The sequence below is a fragment of the Podarcis gaigeae genome (genome assembly GCF_964106915.1).
Source record: "Podarcis gaigeae genome assembly, chromosome: 5".
In the NCBI taxonomy this organism is placed as follows: Eukaryota; Metazoa; Chordata; class Lepidosauria; order Squamata; family Lacertidae; genus Podarcis; species Podarcis gaigeae.
In genome coordinates, this window is record NC_139681.1 from 67,940,745 (window position 1) to 67,964,933 (window position 24,189).

The 24,189-nt window shown below is 45.3% G+C and overlaps 1 protein-coding gene across 1 annotated transcript; it reads left to right on the forward strand.

Moving 5' to 3' along the window:
- The first annotated feature begins 722 nt into the window (after positions 1–722).
- Positions 723–5,647, forward strand: MRI1 (methylthioribose-1-phosphate isomerase 1). The gene is made up of 6 exons (XM_083742146.1): positions 723–883; positions 1,940–2,181; positions 2,267–2,436; positions 2,932–3,108; positions 3,995–4,219; positions 4,750–5,647. The coding sequence occupies exons 1-6, from the start codon at positions 752–754 to the stop codon at positions 4,881–4,883; spliced, it is 1,080 nt and encodes a 359-aa protein (XP_083598272.1). The 5' UTR covers positions 723–751; the 3' UTR covers positions 4,884–5,647.
- The last annotated feature ends 18,542 nt before the right edge of the window (positions 5,648–24,189 follow it).

Here is a 24,189-nt window from a genome sequence, read left to right on the forward strand (position 1 = left end):
GCCCAGGAGGAAGGAACGGAACCACTGTATAACAGTGCTCCCAGCCCCTCTAGAGGGTCCAGAAGGATGTTATGGTTGATGGTGTCAAAAGCTGCTGAGAGATCCAGCAGAACTAGGAAACAGCTCTCACCTTTGTCGCTAGCCTGCCGGAGATCATCGACCAGTGCAACCAAGGCAGTTTCAGTCCCATGATGAGGCTTGAATCGCGACTGGAATCTCGTTTGAACAAGAAACCAAGCCTTTAGTGTCATTGGCCCAATCCTGTGGAACACCTTGCCACTAGAGATTCAGTGAGCACCTTCTGCACCAACTTTTAAACGCCTGCTGAAAACTTTTTGTTCAGCCAGGCCTATGCAGGCAAGTAAGAGTACATCCATCCCGCAAAATGGTCTATTGATGTTTTTAATTTCTTTTTTGCTTTTAGCTTGTTCTTAACTTTTTACAATGTTATTGCTTGGTTTTATATGGACATAAACTTCTGCGATATATTTTTATGATGCAGCGTTATATAAATATTCTTACAAATAAATAATAACTCAGCGGTAGACGAATAGAAAAGAAGGAGAAGAAGCAAGGATCCTTTGCCCTAGTGGAGCTTTTGGGGTCAGCAGTGGGGCATATTCGCAGGGACTTGAAAATGGTTCTTCCTAGGACCCAGCACAGCTTTTCGGCCGCGGGCAGAAGCACCCACGCGGGCTGCTTCCTCTCCGCTTCTCGCTCCGCCTCCCGCAGCCCAGCCTCGGAAGCAGCCATGAGTTTGGAAGCGATCCGCTACCGCAGGGGATCCCTGCAGATCCTCAACCAGCTCCTGCTGCCCCAGCAGAGCCTCTACGAGGAAATCGGCAGCGTGGAGGACGGCTGGAGAGCCATCCGCGCCATGAAGGTGCTACGACGGGGAAGGGGAAACGCCCAAGGGACCCGAGCGATCTTGTGCTGCTCCCCGGGCTAAGGTCTCGCAGCTTTATCAGCTGCACAGCAGGCAGCGGCTCAACAGGAGAAGCTCTTGCCACGTGGAGGGGCAGTGATAGGGGAAAACAACTCCCTTTTGAGTGCCTTTTGAGCCCGCAGTTTGGGCGGTAGAGCTGCGGGACTGTTTATCATTCGGATAAAGGAACCCTACAAAGAGTGGCAGGCAGAGGATCCAGAAGTGAAGGCATATGAGCAGGATATTTTTTCCCCCGTATCGTGGGGGGAGGCAAAACATTACCGGCCGAAAAGAATGGGGTTCATCGTGTGCAGAGGTGGATTTTCTTTTAAAAAGGCAGGACACTTGGTTTTCTCCTTTGTGGCCAAAACTAAAGTTTGTAATTCCTGCTTACGCGAAGAGTTCTATCTGTTTAGCAGTCGCGCATTCAGAGTTGAGCTGATGCAGCTCCTGTTCAAAAAGTCGTTCGCAGGAAACTAGCGTGACAGGCAGGGTTTGTTTCTATTTATAAAGACAGGCCTGAGGAACCTTTGACCTTCCAGATGTTGCCGAACTACAATTTCTTGTTGGGGCCGATGGGAACTACAAAATGGAGTGTTGGGGTGGATGGGAACTGTAGTTCAGCTACATCTGGAGGACTAAAAGTTATCCATTACCTGGTTTAGAACATGTGATCTCTTCTCCCCCCACTGAAGGTCTGAAGTAATGCAGGCCAACAAGAACTGACCACATACGATTCTGCTGTTTAACTTGCTAATTGCTATCCATGTTCTTTAAATTGTTTTCTCCTAAAGTTCCCATATGAGGCCATTAAAAATCAGTTCCCCACGGCACATTCTGTGTTAGGAGTGACATAAAAAAATTATCACACGTAATCTACATGCCAGTTGAACTGTGTGCAGCGTTGCCATGTGCCTTGTGGAGAAGTCACATGTGTTCAAGTGCACTTCGCACATGCTAGAAGGATCCGTCTCCCAAACAAAAATGCTTACACTCCAGTTTCCTTTTCATTAGGTGCGAGGTGCTCCAGCCATCGCCATTGTCGGATGCCTGAGTCTTGCAGTGGAGCTGCACACCAAAGGAAACACAGAGCAGTCTGTGGGCAGCCTTGAAAAATTTGTGGCAGACTCGCTGCGCTACTTAGAGAGTGCCCGTCCTACTGCTGTCAACATGGCCCGGGCAGCTCAGGAGCTGGGCCACTTTGTTCGCCAGGAGGCCAAGCGTGAAGGGAGCACTGCTGAGAGTTTGCGAGAAAGGTGAGGGCTCAACAGCTTCCCAATCTCCCCACACCTTTTTTTTTTTAGGTGAGAACACACAGGTCAATGTAACCTCTTGTCACAGCGTGATCAGCTGGGCGGAAGCCATGTTGGATAAAGACCTGAAAGACAACAGAAGCATCGGGGAGCATGGGGCACGCCACCTCCTGCAGCACGTAGGGAAGGACAAGGTGACTGTCATCACCCACTGCAACACGGGCTCACTGGCCACTGCTGGGTATGGCACTGCGCTTGGTAAGTTATACAGTGACACCTCGGGTTACAGACGCTTCAAGTTACAGACTCCGCTAACCCAGAAATAGTACCTCAGGTTAAGAACTTTACTTCAGGATGAGAACAGAAATCGTGCTCCGGTGGTGCAGCGGCAGCGGGAAGCCCCATTAGCTAAATTGGTACCTCAGGTTAAGAACAGTTTCAGGTTAAGTATGGACCTCTGGAACGAATTAAGTTCTTAACCCGAGGTACTACTGTAGTTCGGAAGCGTCACCTAAGCTTAAGTACAAAACACGGGAAAGGTGCCCCACAAAAAAAGGTGGGGCACCTTTCCCATGAGTTGTGGTTTCCTCTCCCAACCCTCTCATATTTTTCTCTGGTTCCCCACTGTCCCTCCCCGGCAGATAAAGGAAGGAGCTAGGAATCCTAGCTGCCCTTCTGAAAAAGCAAGGTTGTATATGGAGTGACACCTGGCACCTTCTCCCTAGTGTCAATATTTATGATGTTGCTTGGTAGGTGTCATTCGCTCTCTGCATGCCATGGGTTGTCTGGAGAAGGTCTACTGCACAGAGACGAGGCCGTACAATCAGGGAGCCCGGCTGACTGCTTACGAGCTAAAGTATGAGGAGATCCCTGCATGCCTCATTACGGACAGCATGGTGGCCGCCCTCATGAAGCAGCTCATTGGTGCAGGTGAGCGCTGGTGTGCTTCTCTCTCTCTCGTCTAGTTTGGCCCTTAGCGTTGCATTTTGGTTTAGCAAGGAAGCTTGATATGTAGCAATCAGGCTGCCTTCTGGAGGTAGTTTTGCTATTGGAACAGCTGTTGGTGGCTCGAGCATCTCTTGAACATGGAGGAAGAACTGGGACAATTTAGCCAATGTGGCACACTGGTTTGAGTGAGGAACCCAAGTCTGAGGACGCAGGCCCTCTCAGAGACTCAGGACATTTCCAGCTTTTGAGGCCCTTAAGTCAGTGGCATCTAGTGTCCTCTGGACTTGGCAAGGCTGCTGTAAGGTCACAGGGGTGTGGCCAGTGATGTCACAGGGGTGTGGCCAAGTTGTTCTGCCCCGTCCTCCTTCCTTGTAAACATTCCATGGACACTTAAGCACTGCGATTTTACGAAGACTCTTAGCATTCAACTAAATTGAGAAGTGTCTTACTTTGGTTTAGAAGCGGTGCCTGCTGTCACAGTTGCTCCTCTGCTGAGAGAAAAGTTATGTGGCCTCCACTCGTTCCGATTCTATTTTTTTATCAGCTTCCTTTGCAAAGATACAGCGGACACTTAAACATTACAGTTTTATTAATACTTGGCGCTTAAAAGTGTCCTTCCTTGGTTCAGAAGGGCTACCTGCTGTCAGTGTCTAGAGTGGGCTCGTGTCACACTGAATTCCATGGGGATTGCTTTCTCTGTCACCTGTCTTCCAAGGCTAAACATGCCACAGATTGTTAGCATAAGCACTGCTTCACCCATCCTGTAATGGGGAATTTCAAAAGGAATCAAGTGCAGCATGCAGCTGGGCATTTTTTTGATGTGTATGGCGCTTGTCATCCTTCCCCCCCCCTTTTTTTTTTACCCCAGCTGTCATCGTGGGAGCAGACAGGGTTGTTGCCAATGGAGACACTGCGAACAAAATCGGCACCTATCAGCTGGCTATTGCTGCAAAGTACCATGGGATCCCCTTCTATGTGGCAGCACCCAGCACCTCATGTGACCTGACCTTGGAACATGGCGGGAAGATCGTTATTGAGGAGAGGCCAAGTGAAGAAGTGACGCACATCAATGGTGTGCGGGTTGCAGCACCAGGTACCGAAGCGTGGGAAGGACATGTGCAAAGAAATGGGTCATTCAGTGGAACATTTCCATCTTCAGTTGCAGTGCTTTAACAGGTAGACACACCAGGCTCTGTACTCCAGTTTTTACAGAAAAGTGGCTCAAGTATCTCAGAATCCAGCAGACAGCTACTTCTCTTTGGCCAGGCATGGCCATCCTGTGACCTTCCCAATGTTAGACTACAACTCCCATCACCCCTTCTTTTTCGAGAGGCAAAAATGCATGGGCTCGTTTGGAAGGAAGAGTGGAATGCAAACGTAACAAATGAATAAATCAAAATAAACAAGCCTTTCCATTTCCACTCCATCCCCATAATGTTTTGATTTACGTATTTAGGGACTAAACATCTCTGAGTTCTTGTGACAATGTTGCTTTTCTTTTGAGGTGTCTGCATCCTATTTGCACCACTGGGATAATGAAACATAGAAGCAGAGATTGGGGGCATTGAGCTAGGACAACCTTTACCATGCTGTTGGACCGACTGTATTCTTTCTGCTTCCTAGGCATTGACGTTTGGAACCCAGCCTTCGATGTCACCCCTCATGAGCTGATAACCGGTGGCATTATCACTGAATTTGGTGTCTTTGCTCCCGCTGAACTTAAAGCAGGACTGACACAGGCAGCGAAGAAAGTCTGAATATGTTGAGCTGGGCTGCTTTCTGGATTTCTGGAGAAGAGTGTGACAAGGATGAATCAGCTTGGTGGGATATATTCCTAATTCAGCTCTCTGGCTTTGTATTTATACACTTGTCGATAAATACTCGTTACCATTCCGCCAAACCAGTAGGGGCTATGCAAAAGACACATACTTTCCTTGTGTCTTATGCTGCAGATTGGAAAGCCAGATCAGAAGGGTTGTTCGTGTTTCCATCCAGTTACTGTACAGCATCTGTATTAAATAATACAGAGGATGGTTATCTGGATCCTGAGCCATTTGTGGCTCTTTAGATCCTTTGCTTCTGCCTCAGCCAAGAGAGATGTTCCTCTTTTACTGGAGCAGCAAAGAAAAGTTTGAGACTTCTTTCTCACTACACCCTTAGGGCACAACTTAAATCCTTGCATATTCTTTAGCTCCTTCGAAAGAAAGCTGTGAGGTTCCTCTTTGCACAAAAGCAAAATTAATTCATGTGTGAGCTTATCTGCCAAATTGTAGCTAGCTGCTTTGGTTTTGCACTCTGTATTTTGCATAGTCCCTTTTTGGCTTTGCAGTGTACCATGCTAAAATAGACTTCCTTTGACACAATGTGAAATTGTACGAATGCTGCATTCTACTATTATTTGGCTAGATTGGTGGGCACTAGGGTATTGGGGGGAGGGGAACACTGTTAATCTGCTTTTCTCTACTGACTGTGTAGTGCTTTTAAACAGACTCATTCGGTTTTCTAAAAAATACAATAAAAATATTTAAGCTGAATTTTATGTTTTAAACACATGTGTCAGGGGCTCAGGAGCAGAGGCACAGGGGAGAGAGGAAATGGAGAGCGAAGGGGAAGAATCTGAGGGCAGCGTAGGGGAGTATGACAGTGGCACGAGAGATTCCATGAGCTTCTCCAGCGAATCAGAAGATTCCCAGAGGGGGGCGCCGAGGGCCAGGGCAAGGGGGGTCCCAGGGGGGATGCACCAGAAGCAAGGGGCCAGCGGGGACTCCCAAAGCAGCAGCGGGAGATCAGGACCAGTTCCCCCACCAGAGCGTAGTGGGGGGGGGAAGAGTCCCATGTATCAGGGCCAGCGTCTCCTCCAGCAGGGAGAGAAGATGAGTCAGGGCTGACCACGCCTCTATCGGAGAGTGAGGGAACGGAGGGGAAGTCAGGTCCAGCTAGCCTCCCCGAAGGGGGAAGCAGTGACAGGAGCAGTGTAACAGTCAGGAGAAAGGTTGTCGGCTGGGCGCGCGCGCCAAGTTCGAATGTACAGGCGCGCGGGACAGCAGAAAACCCGGATTGGGAACCAGGTCCTAAAGCCCGCCGGAGGCGGGGGGAAGACTCAGGGGACTCAGCGTCAGAAGAGTCTAGAAAGGGCAAGACCCCAGCAGACAGGCGGACCCAGAGGAGGAAAGAGCAAAGGAAGAGGTGGAGCAAGGCTAGAGTCTTAAACTGGTGTCTGGGGGGAGGAGATTCAGACGGAGCTTCAGCTGTCTAGAGTTTGAGACGTAGAGCTGCGCGCCGCGGCTTTGAAATCGAAACTGAACTTCAATAAAGACTTTTGTATATAACAACGAACTGGCGTTGGTCCTTTGTGAGCTGGGACCTCGGGCAGCTCTGACAACATGTAAGAAGCATCGTTGAAGGCTTTGTCCTGGAAGGCAGCATATAAATGCCATGAGTGAAACAAAATAAATTGGGTGGGGGGTGGGGAGCCTGGTGTAGGAAGAGGTAAAAGAGTGGAGTGAAAATCCATTTTCTGACAATACCTTCTGTAGTATGTAAGACTTGGTTTTCTGGACCAGACTCAATTTACATCAAATCCAGCACTCTTGTCTTCAAGCTTAGCCCACTAGCTGCCCCTGGGAGGCTTGCAAGCAGGGCAACAGGAGAGTAGCCATCTACCCTTGTTTGGTAGTCTGCTAATTAGAGTGAAATTGTTGCGGAGTTCATATAGGGAACATGAATTATTTGTTTAAAAGAGCTTTTCTGTTTTGTTTTCCTTGTAGGGCACACGGTTATTATTTTATGAAATTTTTAAAGTAATACTATGCAATGTCAAAACATCATTCTCCCCTCCAAAGTTACACTAATATGAATAGGTCTTGTTTAATTATTTCTTCATCGTCTTAATTTAACAATTGTTCCCCTAAAGTCTCACTTGTTTAGTTCTTTGACCCAAGAAGCCGTGATTCTCTGCACAACTGTTCTGTACCCTACTGGTTTTGACTCAGGAAATCTGTACAATACCCCTGTTTCCTGTACTCCCATCTTGAGTACATTTGCATGGCTGAAAAGTCACATTGATTAGCTGTTTATTGCAGAGGAGATGGCAAGCTTGAAAGAGAGTGGCTTGACTCAAGTCCTCTGGTGGATTCGTTGCCAAGTTCAGATTTGGCTGTAGGATTTTCTTGAGCTACTTTCAGCAGGACTTACTTTCATGTATGATCAATACACATGATGCAGGAGAGCTGGGAAATGCCATAAAATGGAGAGTTTTGTAACATTTCTACTAAGTTCCTAAAAAGCTATCTAATAGCTGTTCCAGCTGCTAGCTCTTCTTACTCAAAAGATTTTCCATGAATTTTAGAGAAGGCTCTTCAGTAAACCTCAATTTTGATGAATATGATATGAAAAGCATAAATAAATTTAGGAAGTTCTTTACTAGGATAGGTTTCCCCAGCCACTCTGGGGAAGTGGCTTTAAAAGATTAAAAATACATTAAAACATAATAACAATAATAATAAAAAACAGGGTGGGTGCCACTACCAAGAAGGCCCTCTGCCTGGTTCCCTGTAACTTGGCTTCTTGCAGTGAGGGAACCGCCAGAAGGCCCTTGGCGCTGGACCTCAGCATCCGGGTAGAAAGATGAGGGTGGAGACGCTCCTTCAGATATATTGGACTGAGGCCATTTAGGGCTTTAAAGGTCAGCACCAATACTTTGAATTGTGCTTGGAAACATACTGGGAGCCAATGTAGCTCTTTCAAGACCTACATTAAATACATTATTCATTAAATAAAATACATAATATACATCATTCATTACAAGCTTCCCTAAACAGGGCTGCCTTCCGATGTCTTCTAAACGTCAGACAGTTGTTTATTTCTTTGATATCAGATGGGAGGCCATTCCACAGGGCAGGCACCACTACCGAGAAGGCCCTCTGCCTGGTTCCCTGTAGCTTCAGTTTTTGCAGTGAGGGAACCGCCAGAAGGCCCTCGGCGCTGGACCTCAGTGTCCAGGCAGAACGATGGGGGTGGAGATGCTTCTTCAGGTATACAGGGCCGAGGCTGTTTAGGGCTCTAAAGGTCAGCACCAACACTTTGAATTGTGTTTGGAAATGTACTGGGAGCCAGTGTAGGTCTAAGCTAAGGAAATAATCCTCTGCATGAGAAGCTGGATTAAAGCGCACCAGTATGAGTTAAGCCATCGTAAAGTCACACCAGGTCCAAATTCTGTGCAGAAGTGAGGCTGCTCTGTATGCAGCTTGGCAAATGAAAAGCACATCTTTAAAACAGTGCTCTGTGTTAGGTCATGTGAGCTAGCTCAATGGTTGCCCCTTCCATGCCTGTTTTGGGAGACTTACACCACCCTTAGCTACTCCAGCATATTATACTCTGGCTGAGTTGGGATTGGAGATTTACCACCAGCTGAGCCAGAGATCTGGTGCTTCCTAAGCTCATCCTGGTGGATTTTGCCATAGCATTGCCTCCTAAGAGTGGTCCAAATCTCTCCTCTGCCATGCCAGATTGCTTTATTCAAGCTGCCATCTCTCAGCATTAGCACCCATTCCAACGTGGGCATAATAAAACTTTTGAAAGGCAATTGTAGAAACCACTGTGATAGTGTATAGGAAATGCTACTAACATTTAACATATGCTACGAAAATGCTGAGTCGTCTTAGCAGAAACTCAGCAGTCTTGCAGCTGTTAAAACCACAGAAGCTATGCCAGAAAGAGATATGCAAACTTCAGATAGAAAAGAAGGATTTCTGCATGGATGTCAGCCCCATTTTAGGGTCAAATTAGACATGATGCATCTTATGCAATAGGCAATGAATTTTTAAAATTGCAGACATGATGGGGCTCAATTTGGGTAGAGACCCTGACATGATGGTGCTGGGGATTTAATTATTTCAACACCTCCTGCAGTCCTGTTGAGGTGGGTGCCTACTATCTGCACTGAGAAAAAAAGTTTCCACTGGAGCTCTGCCCTCAATGCAAATAGCAGGGATCGGACCCCAATCCAGTTCAGGAGCTTGGAGGGAGCAAGGGGTTAATTCCCCCAACTCTTCATGCCAGCACCATGATCTGTATAAGGACCCAAGCAATTAACGTTTCGAAAAGCCATTCGTATAATGGTTAATTTCTGTGAATGTCATCGCATCTAGTTTGGCCCCGAGTCTTTTCCAATCATCTGGGCATAAACCGTTCATTTAAAATGTTTAACTTGGCCAGGCAGGGCTTTATGATACATAAGGGATTTCAAATTCCTAGCAAAACGAAGGAGGAAAATAGAGGTCAAAGGAATCTCCGTTTATCGTATAGATGAAAATTGCCTCCGGTAGGTTAAGTTGGCTTGATTGACCATCATTTGCAGCAGCTGCAGATCTGACCTTACGCTTTAAAATTTGTTTCATCAGTTAAATGAACTGGATTTGAAGCTTTACCAGTGTGTGTTATGACTGTTACACAGCTAGTGATCAAATTTGCAATAGCAGCCTGATCTGCACAGCTAAGTTGCATTCGACTGAGTCTAATGATTTTTGTTTCACCAACTCACAGATGGGCTCTTGATGCACTGTGTTCATGAAAAGTCCTAATGTGAAAATTTGCTTTAAGGTCAGGGTAATTTAAATAGTCTGTCAAGAGAAGCTTTTAGAAAACCCAGTGTGTGACTATAATCCACAAGATTTCTCATAAGGCATGCCTTATATTAAGCATTGATTTTGGCACAGTTCCTTCAAGGGGAAAACAGCTCTGTCAGCAGTGTGGGGTAATAGTAGGTGTTTTAAAAATAATTTCTTTCTCCAGAAGTTGTAATGCCTATTTAATGGTCTTGTTGGAAAGGGTAAAACCAGTGATTGTTCCTTAAAAAAAAAAAATAAAAAAACACCTGGCATTTCAACTGTATTGTGGGTCAAACAATTAGCAATCACCCAGCAATCGCAGAATATATTCATTGCACAGTGCAGATGTTGGTATAACCACCTGAGACTTTGCCAAGACCAGGTTAACCAATAATTTACTCACTACAGTGAGTGATGGCGCAGCCTATGTACAGGCTATTGCTCTTGTTTTGTTGCATGCAAGGTGCCATATGTACAGCTTCCAGTTCACAAACAAATACTTAAAAAAAATAATAATAGTATTTTATTCCCACTGTTGCTTGCAGATCTCAATTTTTTTCTTTTCAACAGAAAAATAAACACCACATGGGTTGTTTTGACTACTGATCCACATGCAAAAATTAGTAGGAGGGGTTAGGCTTTACCATGGAGCGATTTCAAACAAGGAGACTGCAGAAGTAACCAAGAAACCCCCTGGTGCTTTGGGGTTTTGCTTGTGGGCAACGATTCATGCCGCTTGGGGTGAGAGCTTTGGTGAGTTGGAGCATGAGGGTGGAAGGTGTTGCTCAAAAGCCGAAGATCAAGAGTCTGATAGCGCAGAGTGGAGCCTCCTTCACGTGAGAGAGACAGAGGGAGGTTGTGGGCTACCCCAGGTGAGAGAGGGAGTGTGGGAGCTCTTGCTAAGGCCATTTGCTTCAGTTGGTTAAAGTCCGCCCTTTCCCCCTCCCCATGTATTTGGTTATATTGTTGAACAGATTCTTGGGCTGGGGTATTGTTCCCGAGGGGTTGAGAGAGCTGTTGCTGTTATTGATATTATTGTATCTTTAGTTTTAGATCTTATGATTTATGTGGAAATTGTTTCCATTTGGTTGTGTACTTTTTGATGTGTTTTATTTATTGTTTATGACTTCTGTTAATGTTTGTAATTATGTAAATCTTATCATGTTGTAAGCCGCTTTGAGCATAGTTTCAACTATGGAAAGGCGGCATACAAATAAAATGATGATGACGACGATGAATTGGAAATTCTACTTTTTGTCCCTGCTTGTTTTACATGGAATTGTGATATTATTATTTTAATTTTTTTAAATTTATTCGCCTTGTTTTTATGGATTTTTATTTTATTTCACTATTCCCTGCTTTAGGATTAAATGTTTGGAATGTTTGTATGAGGAGTTTCCATTTGTTTCAATTCTATTGCAGTTTTAGCTTTCTGTGTGTTTTAAATTATGACTGTAATTTTTTTAGTGATCATTTTATTGTTTTATATTTTCTGTAAACTGCTTTGAGGGTTTTTTTCTGCAATCAAGCTGTATATGAATTTAATGAAATGAATGAATAAATAAAATACTCAATGAAGATCAGGTTATCAATACTTATAAATAAATAAAAACAATGAAAGTCTCATCTCCAGAATTTACTGCTTGTTGATGGTCATGAAAATGATTATAGGAGCAGGTGGACACTGACAAATGGTACTGTGTTCACATGTAAACCTGGACACAGAATAGGAACTGGGGGCATGGACAATGAATATCCTAAACTCTTGGCAGTCTTTTGTGTGTGGTTAGATTTAGCTGCCATCATAAGTACACATATTACACTTATTAGGGTGTAAGTACACTTATCATCACAGGGTTTGGGCTGCGTGTTCATCAGTATGCAGATGATACCTAGCTCTACCTCTCTTTTAAATCAGAACCAGTGAAGGCAGTGATTGTCCTGGGTGAGTGCCTGGAGACGGTTGGAGGATCGATGGCGGCTAACAGATTGAGGCTGAATCCTGACAAAACAGAAGTAATGTTTTGTGGGGAAGGCGTGGGCAGGGGTAGGGGACTCCCTGGTCCTGAATGTGGTAACTGTGCCCCTGAAGGAGCAGGTGCACAGCCTGGGAGTCATTGTGGACTCACAGCTGTCCTTGGAGGCGCAGGTCAATTCTGTGTCCAGGGCAGCTGTCTACCAGCCCCATCTGGTACGCAGGCTGAGACCCTACCTGCCCGCAGACTGTCTCTCCAGAGTGGTGCATGCTCTAGTTATCTCCTGCTTGGACTACTGCAATGCGCTGTATGTGGGGGTACCTTTGAAGGTGACCCAAAAACTACAGCCAATCCAGAATGTGGCAGATAGAATGGTGACGGAGTGGCTGCCGAGACCACATAACACCAGTCCTGAAAGACCTACATTGGCTCCCAGTACATTTCTGAGCACAATTCACAGTGCTGGTGCTGACCTTTAAAGCCCTTTAAAGTCCTGTATACCTGAAGGAGTGTCTCCACCCCCATTCTTCAGCCCAGACACCTCCAGCTCCGAGGGCCTTCTGGCGGTTCCATTGCTGCAAGAGGTGAGGTTACAGGGAACCAGGCAGAGGGCCTTCTCGGTAGTGGCGCCCACCCTGTGGAACGCCCTCCCATTAGATGTCAAGAAAATGAAGAACTATCCTACTTTTAAAAGACATCTGAAGGCAGCCCTGTTTAGGGAAGTTTTTAATGTTTAATGCTGTATTGTGTTTTTAATATTCGATTGGGAGACGCCCAGAGTGGCTGGGGAAACCCAGCCAGATTTGTGGGGTATAAATAATAAATTATTATTATTATCAGCCCCAGCCATCATGGCCTGTTGAGATGGGGCTGTAGCAGAGCCACAACCATGGGTTCCCCATCCTTGAATTAAGGATTCAATGCCCTCTTATTATAGCCTTGGTCTTCAGTCTTTTATTCGTAATGTTCTGCCTGCTTTGATATATAACCGCTGTGGATCAATTTAGTGGTGGACAGAATTTGTACACCCAAACCTTAACCCCTGTAGTCACTTATATTGGTCCAAATACTTTTGCATTTATCTACCATGGATTTGTCAAGCATTTCTGAAAACATTTAAAGACTCAGTGAGTGGTGTTTCTGCGCACACAAACAGAGTAAATTTAAATGTCTGCCCCCTGCACCGTGATTAAGCACCACAGTATTTCAATGTAGCCTCCTTAATTTCTGATACAGTTTGGGGCCACAAATGCCATATGCATTTGTGTTATCAAGGTAGCATTTTAGAGCTACAGGACCTGTTTCATATGATTTGCCCACACACTAAAAGTACATATATTCTGCCACTAGGTGGCATATAGACTCTGTAAACTGTTCTAAAATGATCTCATCAGGAAACTTTCTTTTACTGGATTCACTTTTAAGTCATTCAGATTAGTTCAGTAAGTCCACTTACACTATTCATGTTTCTCGTCATTTTACTTGCTCTGTAAAAGCCTTCTTTAAACATAAAAAATGGAGTTTTAATACTGTATGGGCAGAATTCAATACACTTCTTTTCTTTTTAAAAGAAACTTTCATCAGTGGCTACATACACTGTTAATGGATGTATTTTGATATAGTTAAAGTAGAATTAATACTTCCTAAGCCTTGTCTTTCAGAAACTTTCACACACCCTTGCTCATATGTGTGATACCAAACAACATTGCATCCTGCCCCATGTCCAGATGTCTATGTAGAAACGACTCTTCAACAAAGCTGAGAGATGAATTCATGTATTGCCTTCCACAATCAAAATACAAAGTTGGAAAAATGTATGTCACATTCCTAATGAGAATAAGAACTAGCGACATAACTTTACTTTCAGCACCTTAACCAGCAGGAGAGATGAAGCTCTGCAAACTGCATCCCAAGTTCTGCCACCATAAAGCTTGTATCCAGCATAACTCTGCCCACACTACATGATGTCCATTTCCTCTCCTTCCCCTAAAAAAGGTAAGGGTAAAAGAACCCTGACAGTTAAGTCCAGTCACAGACGACTCTGGGATTGCAACACTCATCTCGCTTTACAGGCCGTGGCAGCCAGCATTTGTCCGCAGTTTTTCTTGGTCATGTGGCCAGCATGACTAAGCCACTTCTGGTGCAACAGAACACCGAAACCAGAGCAGTGCACAGAAGTGCCGTTTACCTCCCTGCCAGAGCGGTACCTATTTATCTACTTGCACTGGTGTGCTTTCGAACTGCTAGGTTGGCAGGAGCTGGAACTGAGCAATGGGAGCTCACCCCGCTGTGAGGATTCGAACCACCGACCTTCTGATCAGCAAGCCTAAGAGGTCGAGTGGTTTAGACCACAGTGCCACCCGCATCCCTCCTCCTTCCCCTACACCCCCCCTAATCTATCTGGAGCTGATTTTAAAGCATGGAGGGGAAGGGGAAGGAAGAGGTGGTTCCACTGCACACATGTCTGTTGCATTAGTGGAGGTGGGAGGTTGGACATAGCCTTAAGTCTTTTATATATTTATAAAGATACTGTCTTCATTAAATATATATATATATTTTCCTGAGAATCCTGGGACCTTAGCAAGACCCCATACATGGCATATTGTGATTGACATCTGGGTGGTCCCATCTACTTGTCAAAGTTGGTCTACAGAAGAGTTGGGGACATATGGATTTGGCCTCCCTGCCAGCCAGATGCATGTCTCTCCCCCCCATTGTACACCCTTAAATGGGAGCCTCTGAAAACGGTGAAAAGTCAGTTTGAATCTGAAGCAATAATTCCTAGTTGAATGTTCTTTTATGTAAGCTACATTTGACATATAATATTCCCCCAAAGTAAGGCTTGTAAACCCAAACTACTTTGAGACATTTGAGTATTAGCTTGGTTCAATAATTTCCTGTGCAACTTCCAGACTCTTGTCTGTTATAGCACCCTTGAATTAGCTGACCTTTGCATTTACTGGCATTTATTGTGCAGATGACAACTTCCCTGTGTGCTCGTTTTAGCAGGGATTTTTAGCCAGTGAATATTTCGCACACCCTTTAGAATTTAGCATTTCTTCAACAACAATAATAATAAAAGTGCAGCTATTATATTATATTATATTATATTATACTATACAATAATAAAAGTGCAAAAAGTTTTTCTTTTCTTTACTTTAAGATAGTTTGTCACCCTCATCTCATGGGCAGCATAGGAGTATGCTGAATTATCTTGTCTTCATTTGCTCTAAATAGAACCTGATTAATAAGAGGGGCGAATTTCAAATAATTAAAGAAAAAAACATTCTCTGCGCATGAGATGTACCTGCAATCAGTGCTTAGAGGTTAACTACAGTCTATACTGTAATCAAAAATGGAAGGAGCCAGAGTTCATAAAATTGTTCTTCCAGTTTGAATGGCAAAAATTTCTATCCTTTATACATCAAGTTCCAAACAGAACAGAATAAACAGAAGTCCTTGTCACAGGCAGAAACCTGATTTTGTGTGTGTGTCTGTGTGTTACTTGAGGGGGACAAGAGATGCAGGCAGATTTATGGGGGAAAGACAAAATCAGGAAGAAATGTGATTGCGACCATTACAAACCCTGGGAGGTGAACACATTGTGTGTGTGTGTGTGTGTGTGTGTGTGTGTGTGTGTGTTTCTATCCCCTTTGAGCTTCCAACTTGTGGAATGTGACTGTCTGAACCAGAGAGCTTTTTTTTTTTCAATTCATGGAAGCTCCTGACACATTTTGGAGCACTGGAAAAATCAGGGTTCCAAAATGCACAGGTACAAAGCAGCATAGAAAACTGCCTTATACCAAGACCTTATCTCAACTGCCTTAACCCAACAGCCCATCTAGTTCAGTATTACCTACACTGACTGGTTTTCTCCAGGTTTTCAGGCAGGAGTCTGTCCCAGCCCAATGTGGAGACAGATGCTCTTCCCCTAAGCTCCATGGGCACAAGAGGCTCCCCACTGCAGAGAGTCACCTTCCACAAGCCGAAAGGTGATAAAAACATCCCTAGAGAGTGCAGTGAGCATACTTGCCCCCACTGCTTCCCTTCACATGTTTATTTCCCAGCAGTTGTAACACCTACATAGGGGTTACAAGAAGCAGCAGATGTTGGAGCAGCAGCAGCAGGAGGAAGAGGAGGAGCATTACAGAAGCCAGAAACAGAAGGGAATAAAGGCAAAACAATCAGCTGTACTCAGATCAGTTAAAAACAAACAAACACAACAGTGCTGGAGAAAAGGCACAGTGACAAGATCTCGATAGCGGCAATTTCACTGGTGAAGATGGGTGACGGCCATATTTGAGAAGACGAAATAGAGACCTACATGGGTGGTGGATGTGACTTCAGAGGTTCCTGAAACAAAGAACAGGAGAGTCTGAAGAAAGGAAGATGGAACTCTGGAGGGGAAGGGCAATAAGCTATAAATGCATGGCCGGGTGGGGGGGGAATGGGGAAGAAGAAGAAGAAGAAGAAGAAGAAGAAGAAGAAGAAGAAGAAGAAGAAGAAGAAGAGGAGGAGGAGGAGGAGGAGGAGGAGTTTGGATTTGATATCCCGCTTTATCACTACCCGAAGGAGTCTCAAAGCGGCTAACATTCTCCTTCCCTTCCTCCCCCACAACACTCTGTGAGGTGAGTGGGGCTGAGAGACTTCAAAGAAGTGTGACTAGCCCAAGGTCACCCAGCAGCTGCATGTGGAGGAGCAGAGATGCGAACCCGGTTCCCCAAATTACGAGTCCACTGCTCTTAACCACTACACCACACTGGCTCTCGTATGGAATAACAGTACACTTGGGAAGGGGAAGGAAGGAAAAATGCCTGTGTGACTGGTCCACATCCTAGTCTTCCTTGGGACTCACATTTGGGGATTTATAATAGCGTATATTATCTGTATGCAAATCAGTGGAGAGACCTATACCCCACAAGGCTCTTCTGCAGAAAACTGTTATGTTGTTTAGCGACTTCTGATTTGCTAACATTTTAACTAAATATTCATGTTTTCCATAGATTCAGTTCAGCCATCAGGAAAAGCAAATTGCTAATGCTTTTAGGGAACCCATTAGTGACAAACAGCAATCTGTGTTTTTAAGGAAGGGAAGCTGTTATTTTAGAGAGCAGAGGCTGTCTGTGCCATTTTTATCCTCTAACAGCAGAAAATCAGTTTTCCAGGTGTGTTTGCTGAATATTTTACCAGCATTTGCTTCTCAAAGAGGTCAGGGAACTTACAGGAGTAAAATGGCTTGCCATTTATTTTATTGTATATTTTAAAAAACCCAACACATGTAAGTTAAATGCCTGGATATCTTGGACTAGTAATGAAAGAAATATTTTGCTGTGACTCATTAGTGGTTACTAGCCCCAGTGGCTATGCCTCTGAACGCAACTTGCTATGAATTATAAGTGGGAAGAGTGCTATTGTACGCCTGCTTGCGGACTTACCCTAGACATCTGGTTGTGAGAGTAAGATGCTGAACTAGATCGGCATTAAGCCTGATCAAGCAAACTACTCTTACATGCTTATCAAGCAGAGTGTCTGTCACCCAGTGAAAGCCACCTGTCAGGAATATTCTTGAAGAGATCAAAGATGACCCTGAGGTTTGAGAAGCAAAGGTGATATTGTTGACCCACAACAGGAGCAGCAAACTCACGAAGGCGAATGTTTTCACTTCCAAAATGAGCAACTTCATGAGACAGCGGAAGAAGATTGGAAGAAATTTAAGGATTATCTTAAGAAATATTGCAAAATTAATGAATGTTAGAATGACGTTGGTTTAGAAATTACGTGATTTCCAGCTGTAATGGATAAGTAAAAAGAAAAGAAAGGCCAAAAATTAAAAGAAAGTTAAGGGAAAGAATTTGCTGAATTAATAAATTAGAAATTGGAATACAGAGAGGGGAGGTATGAGGAAGTCGGGGAAGTAAGTTATAAGAAAAAAAAGGGATTGAAATTATACTTGTTTTTTATTTTTGTCTGTTTGTATTATTGTTTTGTTTTGTTTTTATATAATTTTTGAAACTTTAATAAAAATCTTTAAAAAAATAAATGAGCAACTTCATGTTCTTAGCATTTATGCCAACCCAACTTACTTCAGTAGCAGGTGATCATGAGTTCGGATCTCAGTTTAAGGACGGGGTTACATAAATGAACAAATGAATGAACAGTGGACCAAAGTAATTATATAGACCTTTGGTCAATGAAGGCGAAATTAGAGGTGAATTGAAACAAGGCCAGCAGAAGATGAAGACCAAAGTCCACAAGACAGCAGTGTAAGTAGAAGACACCAAATATATATGCAAAACTAGTAGTCACCAATCTGATGCCCCCCAGATGCTTAGGGCTACAACCTCCATCAACCCCAGGGCTGTAACTGATTTTGATTACAATTCCCATCAGCATAGCCATGCTTGCTGGGGCTGATGGGAGATGTAGGCCAAAACAGCTGGAAGGATGAACAGCTGGAAGGATCAGCCAACAGACTCTTTTTATGTTCATCCTTCCATCTAGTCCATGAGGTTGGCAAGGTAAAAGGTAAAGGTAAAGGTACCCCTGCCCATAGGGGCCAGTCTTGACAGACTCTGGGGTTGTGCGCCCTTCTCACTTAAGAGGCCCGGGGCCAGCGCTGTCCGGAGACACTTCCGGGTCACGTGGCCAGCGTGACATCGCTGCTCTGGCGAGCCAGAGCCGCACACGGAAACGCCGTTTACCTTCCCGCTGGTAAGCGGTCCCTATTTATCTACTTGCACCTGGAGGTGCTTTCGAACAGCTAGGTTGGCAGGCGCTGGGACCGAGCAGCGGGAGCGCACCCCGCCGCAGGGATTCGAACCGCCGACCTTTCGATCGGCAAGTCCTAGGCGCTGAGGCTTTAACCCACAGCGCCACCTGCGTCCCTATGAGGTTGGCAAAGGCTGTCCTAAATCTTACAGTGTTTCCAATTACTATAAGCAAAGGGCTGGCTATGTGAACAAAAGCTAGTTATAGTTGTTAAAGATTGACATGGGGTTTTGTGCAAGCAACCAAGAAATGGCATGGGGTTTTTTTTGGGGGGGGGGCACTGATCCTGGCTGTGTTGTTGTCATACTAAATGATCAACTGGATACAACTAAAGTTTCTCAGGCTTCTAGGCACCATAGTCTTTCTTAAGTCCAGCCAAGGAAGTTGTATTTCCTGACACAAGGGAAAAAAGCATGCTACCAAGTACTTTTCCTCCTGTGGCCATGCGCTGGAGAGACATGTTTAATGTATTATCCAGATAGGCGAAATGAATACCGCATTGAAAGCCCTGGAGAGGAAATCCTATATCAGAGAGGCCCTCTGGTCACATTTTATTGCCGGATAATCTTTATCCCCATTGCTTCTCCAGGGAAAATAATATATACCTGGGAAGAGAAGCTTAGTTTACTTATTACAGTTCCCTTCTCTGAGTATTACACTTGCTAAGAAAAACAGATGGAAGAGTCTTGAGGAAAAACAGCGGGGGGTAAGTATTAATGCAGAGTTGAGGTGTGCAAAAGAGGATTAACGATTTAAATTGTGAAACTTGCTAAGGCAGGGGAACAAAAAAGATGGAAACGGGTTACAGAAGAGCAATTAAGGAAGACGGATAGATCAAATAGCCCTTGGCTGTAAAAACTGAAGACATTTTACACTGAATTGCTATCCTAAGTCGAAAGAAGCACCCCAAAGGCAATACTATGGGATTAAACTGGTAAAGACCCTGTTTAACCTTCATGTCTCATTTTCATTTCCTCCAGTCAAAAATAGGGCTTCTGAGAACAGCATGCTTGACAGAGTTTACCCTAGTTGTTCATAAAGTCTTTAATGGGCAATTTTAGGTTGGACTAGGAGTATAAAGTATAACAAAATGGAAATGGCTAAATAAACAACAGAAAGCCTCATCCTGGGGTTGAAGAAACTTTTCTCCACTGAAGGCCACATTCCCTCAGGGCCAAAGTCACCCCACAGTCTTACTTTCTCTCTAAAGGACATCAACAAGTCACAATATTTCTCTCTTTCTCAAATCCACACCTTTCATTTAAAACACATGGCTTCCTTCAAAGAATCCTGGGAATTGTGGTTTATGCTTTAAAGGTAAATGGACCCCTGACCATTAGGTCCAGTTGTGGCCAACTCTGGGGTTGCAGCGTTCATCTTGCTTTATTGGCTGAGGGAGCCAGCATAAAGCTTCCGGGTCATGTGGCCAGCATGATTAAGCTGCTTCTGGCGAACCAGAGCAGCTCACAGAAACGTCGTTTACCTTCCCGCTGGAGTGGTACCTATTTATCTACTTGCACTTTGACGTGCTTTCAAACTGCTAGGTTGGCAGGAGCAGGGACCAAGCAACGGGAGCTCACCCTGTCGCGGGGATTCGAACCACCAACCTTCTGATCGGCAAGTCCTAAGCTCTGTGGTTTAACCCACAGTGCCACCCGCGTCTGTGATAGCCTGGGATTCCGATTCTGAGAGTGAACTGGAGGAATCCCAGCCTGCACAGGAGTCCCCGCCTCCAGGGCCGGCTGAACTGGGGCAGGGCCTTGATTCTGAGGAGCCTGCACCTGGGCCGGATCCTCAGGAGCAGGCACCAGGTGAATCCATTCTGGCCCCAGAGGTGGTTGAGGATTCAGTGCCTGCAGGTGAGTCTCCCCCTGGGCCCAGTAACCCTTCAGCCTCTCCTGAACTGCAGAGGCTTAGGGCAGAGAGGCGAAGGGAACTGGTTTCTCCCAGGAGGAGTGCTCACCTTAAGGCCAGGGGAGGCGGGGCTCCTGGGGGCCGGGACCGCCCCTGGCCTCAGAGAAGATAAAGGCCAGTCAGCCCGGTCCCAGGTTGCGGGAGCAACGTCATCATTGAAGAGCTGTTTCGCCCAGCATCCAGTCCTGTTCCTCCAGTGTTCCTGTTCCCCGCCTGGCTTCCTGCTTCTGATCTTCGAGTGTTCCTGTCCCCACCCGGCTCCCTGCTTCAGACCTCGCCTCGCACCTTGTGGACTAATTCCAGGCTAGTGACTCGGAACTGAACTTTGACTACGGTAACAGTAACCTTCCCCCCAGGACCAGCACAGTGTCCCTTGGTTTATGCTTTACAGAGCTGCAATTTCTAGCCCCCTTTGCAAACTACAGTTTCTGTTGTTCTTTGGAGAGACCATGTACTTTAAGTGTATGGCATGTCTACAGTCCATGAGTGTGGACTGCTAATGGTCCTAGGTCTTCCTCTTTTTGTCACATCCACCTCACCCCACCCACCCATACACACCCCTCCAGCCATTCACAAGCAAATACATCTACAGAGAGAGAGAGAGAGCGCAAGAGCACCTCAGAACATTAGTGATTTAAAAAGTTGCAGGATTTCAGCAGGACATTACAGGATATGGACTGATTAGTAGCAAGGTGATGACCCCCAAATTCTTACAAGCCCACGTAGTATTGAAAGTGGGGTCACATATGACTGCCCCTGTAGCATCATAGGCACAACTTATCATGGGTGCGCAATAAAAAATAAAGGATGTCTGGAGGGGGCCTAATTGTAAATGGTTAGCCACAGTGGTGTTTCACACATTAAATGAAGGCAAAGCCAGGTTTACTACCACAGCTGGTGTCAGCTCTCTGGCACACGTAAGTATATGCTACTCTCAACCCTGCCGTGTGGAAATCCCTTGCGGACAAGCATAGTGCCTGGAGACAGTCAGGTCATGAATCAATCCATTGCAATGACCAGAGGAAGAATGACCACTGGGAGGAGTGCAGAGAGAAGAAATGCCATGGTGCATCTGCAACAGCACAACCGGAGCCTTCCTCTGCCCCAGCTGCAACCAAACATGCCTCTCCTGCTTCAACTCTACAGCCACAGCAAGCGCTGCAACCTTCTAACAGTTTGACTTCACCCCCAAAGGTGTCTCCTGAGATGGATGGACACCAAAAACTCCACACAGGTGTTTTTTTGCATGGAATCCCATTTACGCTTTTTAAGTAAACACATATTCTATTTTATGTGTACACCTTTAAAATGTGATGCTTCAAGCAACTTAGCTGTTGGCTGGATTGATTAGGCATCACAACTCTGCCCTTCCACCTCTACTTTTCACCTTCACTTCCAAACTCTGCAATATTTCTTTCCAGATGAATTACTGCCGTCTTAAACTGAATTTGGTGGAGACAGAGCCTTTCATCTTCCTTCTTCTTTCTTTGCCCTTCCTCCCCAGTTACATCCACTAATTCCATTATTTTCCTCAACTTTCAAGCGTACCACATAAAAAATTACATAAAACTCTTCTCTAATCAGAGGCATAGCTAGGGGAGCCTGCAGAGTGCCTGAGCCACGCATCTCTCCTGGGACTAACACAGTGGCTCAGGTGTCTGCAAGCTCCACACTGCCTGAAACAGAAGTGTGGGGCTTCCATCTGTCTGCCGCTTCCCCCTCAGCCGCCCTACAACTGAAAGGGAGGAGGCGGAGGCGGACTCCATGGAGGCTCTGCACAATGTGTCCTGCCCTGGCTCAGCCCCCCCTGTGGGCAACTTGCTCCACCCTCATGGGCAGCTCGGCCCACCACCAGGTGCAGGGCGTGCACCACCCCAGGTGCCCAAGCGTCTAGCTACACCACTGTCTCTAATCCAGGTCAATGTAACTGTGATGTCCTGGGACTCGGGCTCAGACTCAGATTCAGAACCAGAGGAGCCTCAGTCTGCACTGGATTCTTTGCCTCAGGCATCAACTAACCAAGTCTGGGGCCTGATCCTGAAGAGGCTGAGGAGGCTGAGGAGGCCCCTGGATCTAGTAACCCACCGACGTCTCTCGCTCTACAGAGACTAAGGTCTGAGAGAAGGAGAGACCGGAGTACTTGCAGGAGGAGTGTTCGCCTTCGGGCGAAACAGGGAGGTGAGTTGCAGGGGGATCAGGACCGGCCGCTACCCCGACAAAGATAAAAGGCTGTCAGACCCTGCCCTAGGTTGTGGGAGCAACATTACTGTATGCCATATCCTGCCTGAGACCCTGTACCTGTCCTTGCCTTATGTCCTGCCTTGACCCTGTCGGACTGACTCCTAGCAGAATCTTTGTATTCTGGACCAGACCTGGACCGTGGTTATTGGGTTACCCCCGGGGCCAGCACAGCAACCTTCTACTGACTGTTTTTAGCATCTCCAGAATACATCCATTCCTTTCTAAATCTATTGCTTAAACTTTCATTCATGACTATACTTTCCTCTTATCCAGAATGGCTGCTATGGTCATATCTATAGTCTGAGCATGTCTATCACAAATCCTCTTCCCACATTGCAATGGATAGTGTGTTTGAGGGAGGCAAACAGCTTTGGTTGTTTCTGTTGTCCCAATTTATTTTATTTTATTTCCCCCTGTGGAACCACTGCTTTTCCAGTTAGCTGTTGATAGCACAGCTTCCATGCCTGTGCACGTTCAGCATAACCTATGAAAAAGCCCGCAAAAGCTGCTTTGTACTAAGCCAGACTGTTGGTCCATGTAGGCCAGTATTCTGACTGGGCGTGGCTTTGCAAGCTATCAGTGTACTTTGTTGTTTGTAACTGAATATTCCTGGGATTGAATTCGGGATTTTTCGCAAGCAAAATGTTATTTCACGTTGGCCTTATTTTGTGACATCACAGGGCCCTATTGCTTTTCTGATTATTCCACCATCTTCCCTCTCATGTATTAGTCTCTTAGTGTAATCAGTCACGGTGCAACACAAGATCTAATTATAGCAAGTAGGAAGTGGGGGAAATAATTGACAAAATTTTTGCAGCTCTCAAAATGCATGTCTGGTTAATTTTCCTTTAATCTCATTTTCACAAAATGATTCCACCTCATCTTCCAGTCTTCAGATCTGCATAACAAGTGCAATCAAGAAGACCAAAATTAATAACCATCCCCACCGCTACCCGTCCAATCACTCACAAATTAAATGTGAAAAGAGCCTCTTCTGCTGTGTATGTGTGGGAGCAGGGAGGAAGGAAAAGGACCCAACCCTACATTAAAAACGTAAATGCATCTGTTGTCCTATTAATCTCTCTGCATTACAGCTAAATGTGAACTTGCCAATTAGAGCAGAAACAAATATTGTAATTAAATTGCGTCCTGTCTCCGTGTGTATTAGAGCAGTCTTTCTCAAACTTTTTGAACTGGGGCCCTCTTAAAAACTTTCCCAACTCCCTTGCCCCTGCCACCCAGATCCCAACCGTGTGAAAAAAATACAGACATCATCCTGGCATGTAGTTGTGTGGTGCATAGAACCTGTGGCTGTAGGTAAAGATCTGTGAAACATGACATGAAAGGAAGAAGTTCTCTCTGGTTATTCTCCTGAAACCATTCTGAAGAATATATTGTAAAAAGAAAGTAGTCCCCCACCACAAATCCACACCCAACTAGTGATGCAGAAGTGTAGTTTTCCCTCATTCTAGAAGAGTTCATGCTCATCCTCAACATGCTGCTTTCAATCTGGATTGAGTCTAGATCCTGTTGTCCACATTGGTGGGTGTGCTTAC

Bases quoted from the DNA above. Each gene is read 5' to 3' on its own strand.
- MRI1 (XM_083742146.1), top strand. From the start codon at position 752: ATGAGTTTGGAAGCGATCCGCTACCGCAGGGGATCCCTGCAGATCCTC. The intron at 884-1,939 runs GTGCTACGACGG...CCTTTTCATTAG, and splicing joins GAGCCATCCGCGCCATGAAG to GTGCGAGGTGCTCCAGCCAT. The intron at 4,220-4,749 runs GTACCGAAGCGT...TCTGCTTCCTAG, and splicing joins TGTGCGGGTTGCAGCACCAG to GCATTGACGTTTGGAACCCA.